This window comes from Canis lupus, chromosome 22, assembly GCF_048164855.1.
Source record: "Canis lupus baileyi chromosome 22, mCanLup2.hap1, whole genome shotgun sequence".
NCBI lineage: Eukaryota > Metazoa > Chordata > Mammalia > Carnivora > Canidae > Canis > Canis lupus.
The window spans coordinates 44,363,561-44,373,300 of record NC_132859.1 but is presented as its reverse complement, the minus strand read 5'-3'; the positions used below and the strand labels follow the sequence as shown (position 1 = coordinate 44,373,300).

The 9,740-nt window shown below is 37.8% G+C and overlaps 1 protein-coding gene across 2 annotated transcripts in view; it reads left to right on the top strand.

Annotated features, from left to right (window-relative positions):
• EXOG (exo/endonuclease G) overlaps positions 1–9,740 on the top strand; it is a 28,603-nt gene that overhangs the window by 1,179 nt on the left and 17,684 nt on the right. Inside the window, exons 2-5 of one of the 2 annotated variants that reach the window (XM_072793314.1) lie at positions 1,109–1,258; positions 4,565–4,704; positions 6,592–6,668; positions 9,333–9,447. In XM_072793314.1, coding sequence (XP_072649415.1) covers positions 1,109–1,258; positions 4,565–4,704; positions 6,592–6,668; positions 9,333–9,447 — 482 coding nt within the window. The remainder of the gene's footprint in view (positions 1–1,108; positions 1,259–4,564; positions 4,705–6,591; positions 6,669–9,332; positions 9,448–9,740) is intronic. The other variant, XM_072793315.1, reaches the window with a different exon arrangement.

The following is a 9,740-nucleotide window of genomic DNA, read 5'->3' as shown; positions in this document are numbered from 1 at the left end:
CTTATATTTAACAATGAAAATAAGCTCATGCTCATTTTTTAACTTTCCCTGACATGCAGATTTTTCTTGCTCCTTCTGATACTTCGCATCTAGCAAGAGAACTACTGGGGTAGGTTGAAGACCTGGAGAAGGGATCAAGAGAGGATTATTTTGAAGCCGATTCCTTGTTAAATGTGTGCTTGGTTTCTCCCACTAGGAAAAGTAAGACCAGTTTTACTATTTTGCTGCAGTGCACATCTCTTCTTCAGTTCCAGAACGATGGATGATAGTCTTTTAAAATATTTATAGGGGATCCCTGGGTGGCTCAGCGGTTTGGCGCCTGCCTTCGGCCCAGGGTGTGATCCTGGAATCCCGGGATCAAGTCCCATGTCGTGCTCCTGGCATGGAGCCTGCTTCTCCCTCTGCCTGTGTCTCTGCCCCTCTCTCTCTCTCTCTCTGTCTATCATGAATAAATAAATAAAACCTTTAAAAAATAAAATGTTTATAAAAGGCTGTGTTTTGTCCCCACACTGTCTTAAAATGTAATGAGGAGGTAGGCTTTCTCCCATTAAATCATATCAGTGACTAGTAATGATGGGTTTTTCTTTTGCTGCTTTTGTTGAATACATGGTACTTTGTGGGGCAGAGATTTGGACATTTGATGTGAAAGACCAGTAAGATCAGGTCCTTATTTAAAAGTTAATGGGGGGAATCCCTGGGTGGCTCAGTGGTTTAGCACCTGCCTTTGGCCCAGGGCGTGATCCTGAAGTCCCGGGATCGAGTCCCACATCGGGCTCCCTGCATGGAGCCTGCTTCTCCCTCTGCCTGTGTCTCTGCCTCTCTTTCTCTGTGGCTTTCATGAATAAATAAATAAATAAAATCTTAAAAAAAGAAAGTTAATGGGATAGCTGCAGTTTATTTTGTTAAAACTACATGACTGATTGTAAGCAAAGCCTGCTATCTCTTTTCTCTGCCTTGGAAATAATTGCAAAATGAGATCTGATGGATTAGACTTTTGAGCCAGTCCTTTGTAAGTCTGACCCCTCTCCCTTTACTGAGTTTTTTGTTTCTAGTAAGAGTTACTAATTATTTGTTATTTTTGTCTCCCTCTCCCCATTTTCATTTTTAGGTTCTGCAGAAAAGTCTCTCTTGGAACAATTTGGAGTCCCTTTAACTGGAACAGAGACTAGGCATTACACTAATCATGCCTTGTCTTATGATCAGTCAAAGCGGGTGCCCAGATGGGTTCTTGAACATATATCCAAAAGCAAGATAATGGGTAGGTGGTTAGAAGTAAAGGCATTGATGAAAGGTATTTCCAAATTTAGAACAAGAAGGATTATTGATTCAACCTTTTTCACATTACAGCACCTTTAGAAAATGATGATGTAAAAAAAAAAAAAAGAAAAAGAAAATGATGATGTATGTTAGCTCACTTAGATAAATGGACCTACTTGGTAGCCAAGGAGCTCCAGACTTCCCAGCTTTCTAAGGGGCTGAGAGGATCAATCAATATCTCGACATATGAGTTGGAGGCTCTGTCCTAAATATTACTACAACTAGCACTATTTGTTCATTAATCTCCACAAATAATTTAAAAATGCCTGCCACATGTCTGGCACTGTGTTGAGCGTTGGGACCAGAGCAGATAGTCTCTATGGTCTTGGCACTTTGAGGTATGTGGGGTGTGGGTTGACCTATCAAACAAATAATCATGAATGTATAATTATTATTGGTAATAACTGTTCTAAAGGACAAGTGATTGCAAGTTGGGTTAGTATAAATAGGGAACAGTAAAGAATGTGATGAGCGATGATGTAGGAGAACCTGATTTTGATTAGCAAGGCTTCTCCAAGAAAGTGGCTTGGAGGGTGGATGGCTGTTACCTGGGCACAGGAGTTGAGTGGTCCTTGGATTGTGGACAAGAGCATTCCACACAGAAAGAAAAGCACAGCTGCATCTCTGAAGGCCCCAGTGTGAAGAGTTTTGGTTCCTTTAGGGAACTAAAAGAAGGCCAGAGTGGCCAGAGCAAGGGAGAACCTGTGAAATAAGACTGGAGAGGTCGGCAGGCATGTAAATCTGTTCCTGGTTGTATTTTTTATATGTTTTTATGTCTTGGTGGATTCCTGTAATTAAGGTGATCAGACTTTGACGTTTAATGTTAAGTTGATTTTTATGTATGTTATTCTACTTTCCTTAAACTGTTAACTACTTGTCTTGCCTTTCACTCATAATAAGGATTACCAATTTAATAGCCGATTTTATTTTCATTTATTGGTTACCAATGAAAGTTAATATTTTGTGAATTATTCTTTGTGAGTTATTTTTACCATTTTCAATTGGGATATTGTTTTTTGAATTGATTTGTGGGGGTATTTTATGAGATAAAGTGTTACCTTTTTCATAGTGTTTTATTCATATTTTATTTGCCTTTCAGTTTGCTGTAAGGCCTGGATTTTGCTTGCTGCTAGAAGGAAACTGATGTAGTTGGAAACTTCATCATAGCAGTTGAGAGTTGATTATAAACTTATATCAAGAGAAACTCGATTTAGTCTCAAGCCTAATGAAATTCATTAGGCCTTTAAATACAAAACTTTTTCCAAGATGTAAGGAATTTCAGCTTTACTAATTTTATTCTGCTATTAAATTACCATTTTCAGAGGCATATAAGAAAACACTGTATTTCACATTGTAAATCCTGTGGGCTGTGTACCTTGAAAACAGGAAGCAGTATATTTGAGATTTACTTGATTTTAGTTTTTTTTTTTTTTTTTTTAAGATTTTACTTATTTATTCATGAGAGACACACAGATGCAGAGACATGGGCAGAGGGAGGAGCAGGCTCCCTGTAGGGGCCCAGTGCGGGACCTGATCCCAGGCAAAGGCAGACCTGAGCCAAAGGCAGATGCTCAACTGCTGAACCACCTAGATGTCCGTACTTTATTTTAGTATAAAAAGTCTTTGTTTTCAGTAATGACAGACTAGATTACTCAGACTAACTGCTAAAAACAAGAAGAAATGTTAGTAGTAGTATGTAAGAAGTATGTAGGAAAAAAAATCACTTAAAAAAAGAGTCAGCATGATTGTGGTGAATTGCCAAGCCAATGTCTAAGGGAAAGCCAGAATCCAGAGAGGTAAGAGTGGTCTTGGTAAACCAAAACCACATTGCTTTTGATTCTGCACCTTTGCAGGGTGAGGGAGACCGAACATGAGTCATAAGACTCCTCTACGGTAGATTATCTTATAGGAGACCCTCCCCACATTAGCCTAGAACTCCAAAGGGCTGTACCCTGTGGGGAGGAAGGGGAGGCTAGAACTAACCTGCCTGCTTACCATAGGAGACCATGTGGAAGGTTTTCTTGGCACTGAGCTGAAAGGGTCGAAAGGAAAATAAAAAGTTTGTTCCAGAGAAGTGGAGGCCACAGACTGGCTATCATGTAGACTTATAGCCCAAAGCCATGGAGCCTGTATAGATCAAGTCCTTAAGCCGTGAAATTGGTATAACATGGTCCTCCACTGGCTGTGCCTCCAGATAACCTAATAGAAACAAATTTACATTTACCTCAATGAAGAGATCTTTATCCCACAGATGAATTTTCAAAGGCAGTGAGCACCAGGCAGAGATAACCAGGCATATAAGGAAGTGATTCCAGTGATAATAATATGTAAGAGAAGTTCACTAATAGTTCTTTTATTTTTTTTTCTTTACAAAGTGGTTCTAAAAAGCTAGGTATCAGATCATTTATTCTGTCTTGGGATCTGATCATTTGAAATTTTTCTGGCTGAATGAGATGACATTGGAATCAGTAACTTCATTGGTCTCCATTTAAAACTTTTTGAGAAGCAGCCTGTGTTCTGTTTATTCCTATCATTTCTGTAATTTTACAAGATGTGGCCTAATGACAGTGGAAAATGTAGTATTGGGATTTTCTCAAGTCCACTGTGGCAAACTATTCTGGAGGTGTCAGAATATAAATAAAATTGAGATTTTTTTTCCTTCCCATATGTTACTCAGATATTTTGTTTTAGGAATTTCTGAATTGAATTCATAACCTAAATGTTTTGTCATGGCTTAGGAGGCAGCAAGCAAGATATCACAGACACTCTCCCCCTTCCATAGGCTCTGCTTGCCCAGAACAAATTGTTTCATGACTATATATATATCCATTATTTTAGTACATAAAAACTTGTCAAATGTATTTGCACAAAATATGATACATGAGGGTCTTTTTAAAAAGCAAGAATTTATTATGTAGGTAAGCTTTTTATATAGTTCAGCTATTTAATTGGTCATTGTTTTTACTTAAATACTATCCAGAGGATTTTTTTGCCTTTAATTGGAAAGACTAGAAACAGAAGTATATGAGATAGCTACACTGTATGAAAAGCATTCTTTCCTAGACTAGTCCTTGCTAAATTCAGATGAGGTATCTGAACTATCCCAGGAACTTGAGACATGCATTCAATCACTAAGTACTAGCTGCTCAGAGAGATACTAGCCAGCAGCAAACAGCTTGCCTTGCTTAGAAAATCTTGAGGGATATTTGTCCACTGATAACTTACCATTTTGTGTGTTTTTCTTCAGGTGATGCCAACAGAAAACATTGTAAGTTCAAGCCTGATCCCAACATCCCACCAACCTTCAGTGCCTTCAATGAAGACTATATTGGGAGCGGGTGGTCACGAGGACACATGGCTCCAGCAGGAAATAACAAATTTTCATCTGTAGGTATATATTTTGGGAAGGATGGGAATGTGGGGCTGATAGTCTGTATACCATAGGACTTGGGCATTAAAAGCATAGGAGTCAAACCTTAAAATTTGAGAATTACTACTCTTATTTTGTATTTTCCTTTCTGACGTAATTCCTTTTTTTGCTCAGATAATGAGATATTCTTAAACAAGTTGAAAAAGTAAAGCTAAATGCTATATGTAAAAGAGAACTGGAGAGCTCTGAGGAGCTAATTATATATTCATTTTTATTTTGAAAAATTTCAAAAATTTCAAAAATTTCAACCCTGTAGAAGGGTTGAGAGTACAGAAAAAACATTTTTGTCTATAGAAAAATTGAAAAGATAGTACAGCAAACACTTTTTTTTAGGAAGGGGGAAGGAGCAGGGAAAGAGAGAATCTTTTTTTTTTTTTTAAAGATTTATTTGTTTATTTATTCATGAGAGACACAGAGAGAGGCAGAGACATAGGCAGAGGGAGAAGCAGGCTCCATGCAGGGAGTCTGATATAGGACTCAATCCCGGGACTCCAGGATCACACCCTGAGCCAAAGGCAGATGCTTAACCGCTGAGCCACCCAGGTGTCCTGAGAGAGAGAATCCTAAGCAGACTCTACACTTAGTGTGAAGCCTGATGCAGGCCTCAATCCCATGACCCTGAGATCACAACCTGAGCCAGAGTCAAGAATTGGATGCTTAACCTACTGAGCCACCGAGACGCCCCAGCAAACCCATTTTGATATGTTTTCTTTGTATATACGTACATATGTATGTATGTATATGAAAAATCTTTTTTAACCATCAACAGTAAGTTGTAAACATCATAACACTTTATTCCTAAATAGATTACTCAGAATATTGTGTCGTCTAAGAATGACAATATTGGTATATATGACAAGACTATCATACCAAGAAGTGTGTGTATATGTATTTTTGAATATTTGTACAGTAATCTTTGATATACAGTTCATACTCAGGTTTGCCAAATTGTCACAATTGTGTTCTTTACAGCTTTTTTTTTGATTCAGTATTCAGTCATGAATTATATACTAAGTTGTCCTGTCTCTCTAATCTCCTTTACCTTAGGGTAAGTTATCTGCCAATAAAAAGGAGAGAAATATCTTTTATGACATGGATATTTATTGCATCAATCGTTGGTGATTATTGTCATTAAGGTAGTGGTTTTTAACCTCAGATACTCATTATAATCACCCAGGGATGTTTCAAAAAATCCTGATGCCCAGACCTAGAGCAATTAAATCAGAAACTCTAAGGAGTGGAACCTAGACACCAATATTTTAAAGTTTCCTGGGTTATTCCAGTGTGCATTCAAGGTTGAGAACCACTGCTTGAAGAGAAGATAATTGATGGCATTGGTAGTTAATACAGTTCAGTAGAAGGAAGTGATAGTGACAGCCTGGTATTTATGGGTCAGGAGTGTGAAATGAATGAACACAGTGGCCAGAGATTGAGAAGAACAAAGGATTCTTCTCTGCCACTTTTGAACTAATATGTTTGTATTGTATTCCTTAAATAAATTTTCTATAAGTTGACCTTTGTGGAGAAACTCTTTGCCAGAGGCTGAAAGCCAGAATTTATCCTTTAGCCTTATAATAGAAACTTTTTCGTAGAGTCTGCATTACAGGTTTGAATTTTAAGAAGTGCAAAGAAAGCTGGCACACCAAACTACTTTTTTATATCCCTTTTTTGAATAATCGTTATTGAGCTTTCTGACCTGGAATAGCTGTGACTTCCATTTATTTAAACAAGTAGTCATTGTAATTGCCTAGAGCTCACATATAAGGAACTGGCCTTCTATGTCTCTAAAATCTCAAAGGGGAAGGCATTACTTTGCAGGTTACTATTTTTATTTCTTTTCACAGAAAGCCATGGCTGAAACTTTTTATCTTTCTAATATTGTACCTCAGAATTTTGATAATAATGCTGGATATTGGAACAGGTGAGTGGTGAGAGTTTTAAAATGTGATTCTGTGGGCGATGAATGATGTGCCAGGAGAATGTACTAGTGTACTCATTAACTGTTTCTCTTTTTTTATCAAAAGCTAGCACTACTGAAGGTAAGTACTTTGCTGTGTGTTGGGAGTTCAGTTGTCTGTGGGAGTACAGACTTCAAAACAGCCAGGCATATTGATCCTATTTGCCACCGGCCAGAAGTCAAGTCAAACTGCTCAAAATATTGTACTGAGGAAGAGATTTTTGTGTATGTCCAGAGGACACCATCTTTTTTTCTACTTGTATTTCAAGAGTTGCTGAGCCTTTAAAAAAAAAAAAAAAAAAGTTTTGGTACAGTTAAACATAACTGTTAACCAGTTTTTGATAAAATCTATAACTATAAAATCATGTGGGCTTTTTTGCAAGTTTCTTGACACTTCTAACGAGTTCTGTCAGGGATCTCTTTAAGCATCTAAAACTAGCACTGATTGAGATTGTTTTAGGCTATTACATTTTCCTCAAACTACTTTGTGGTTTAAAATAATTAAGAAAGCACCCACACTCAAGATGAACAGTTGTCAGTCATGGCTACACATTTGTTTTGTCTACATACCCTCTCTTCCCCCACTCATTATTTTAAGCAGGTGATAGCTAAGTTATTTTATCTATAAATGTTTTAACATATTTTTAGAAGATGAAGAGTTTTTAAAAATAGAAACAAAGCATGATTATTGCCTCTAAAAAATTAAACAGTAATGCCTTATTGCCAATTTTACAACTTAGTGTTCCAATTTCTCTGATCGCCCTTAATTTTTTTTTTTTTCTGGTTGATTGGTTTGAATCAGAATTTGAACAAGGACCACACATAGATATGTTTTTTTTAGTACTTTTAAAAATCTATAGGTGAGGATGCCTGGGTGGCTCAGTGGTTGAGCATCTGCCTTTGGCTCAGGGTGTGATCCTGGAGTCCCGGGATCGAGTCCTGTGTCAGCCCCCCTGCATGGAACCTGCTTCTCCCTCTGCCTATGTCTCTGCCTCTCTCTCTGTGTCTCTCATGAGTGAATAAATAAATAAAAAAATCTTTAAAAAAAATCTGTAGGTAGTTTCTCTTCCTGTTTTGTTTTAGTTTTTGTTTTTGTTTCTGTTTTTTTTTTAACCTTGCAGATTATTTGTTGAGGATCTGGGATTTTTGTCTTATGTAGTTTCCTCTTTATTTTGTCTGGTCGCATACCTGTGGAAACATTTAACATTTTCCTTTCTTGGGACACCTGGGTAGCTCAGCTGTTGGGCGCCTGCCTTCGGCTCAGGTCATGATCCCGGGATCTGGGATCGAGTCCCGCATTGGGCTCCCTGTGAGGAGCCTGCTTCTCTCTCTGCCTGTGTCTCTGTCTCTCTTTTTAAGTCTGTCTCTCATGAATAAATAAATAAATCTTCAAAAAAAAAAAAAAACACCAAAATTTTCCTTTCCCAAGGAATATATTTTTGGGAGGGTAATTTACCTTATAATTAGGCATATATGCTGTGAGTTACAGTACTGTTGATTTTACTTTTCAGATAAGGAAGTTGAGGGATGATAACATTCATTGTTATCTCTCATAAATCTCTCCCATCTGCAGTATAAGAAAGTACATGTTAAACCTACTTGCCATTTTTATCTAGTAAATTAGCAAAACCATTTTTTTTTAAAGATTTTATTTATTCGTTCATGAGAGACACACAGAGAGAGAGGCAGAGACACAGGCAGAGGAAGAAGCAGGCTCCATGCAGGGAGCCCGATGCGGGACTTGATCCTGGATCCCAGGATCACGCCCTGAGCCAAAGGCAGATGCTCAGCCGCTGAGCCACCCATGCGTCCCAGCAAAACCATTTTTATTTTATTTTTTTTTTAAAGATTTTTATTTATTTATTCATGATAGTCACAGAGAGAGAGAGAGAGAGGCAGAGACACAGGCAGAGGGAGAAGCAGGCTCCATGCACTGGGGGCCCGATGTGGGATTCGATCCCGGGTCTCCAGGATCGCGCCCTGGGCCAAAGGCAGGCGCCAAACCGCTGCGCCACCCAGGGATCCCCCAGCAAAACCATTTTTAAATGATAAATTCCGGTACTGTAAAGATTGCTGTGAAACTGGTGTCGTATTTTGGAGTTTATAGAGTAAATTGGTGCAATACCCTTAAAATATTGCTTTTGCGTATAATCAAATGTTATTAAAGTATAATCAGTAAGTAATTCTGGCCCTTGAAATTTATCCTAAGGAGTGTTGCATCATATAGGAAATGTTAGTATAAACCTAATTGCCTTACAATAGAAATGGTTAAATAAGATGTATCAACTTGTTGAAGTGGTATGTAACTCTTGAGAAAAGTTTGAGAACTACAGAATAGAAAGATAAGGGAGAAGATGAAACAGAATTTCAGTTCTAAAATGTATATTGAATGCACACATGGGATAATGTAGCTGGTTGTATGTATAATTTTTAAGTTTTCTTGTGCAGCAAAGAACTGGGAAAATAATTGTTTATATGGTTATAATGTTTTGTGCAATATTATCTTGTTCACATTCATTTGTCAAATTCAGCATTCCCTGTATCTTTCATAGGGATTTGATATGGTTTGCTTCTTTTCTGCATTTATGTTTGTGAGAATATCACACCATTTTTTACTTTGTTTTTCAGAATAGAAATGTACTGTCGAGAACTGACAGAGAGGTTTGAAGATGTCTGGATAGTATCTGGACCGTTGACCTTACCTCAGACTGGAAGTGATGGAAAGAAAACAGTTAGTTACCAGGTAGGGACATGTTTTAACATTCAGGCTTATGTTGTTTGTATGAGATTATAATTTCATTCTGTATTCTACTTTTTAATTTTATTTATTGAACACCTGTTGTTGGAATAATAGGCAGAGGGGATATACTGATGCATTAAAAAGCAAACACTGACTTAAAGGAGCTCACAGTTGAGAAAGGGAGAAAAAAAAAACAAAACAAAAACAAAAAAAGGGCGGGGGGCAGCCCTGGTGGCTCAGCGGTTTAGCACCGCCTTTGGCCCAGGGCCTGATCCTGGACACCCAGGATCGAGTCC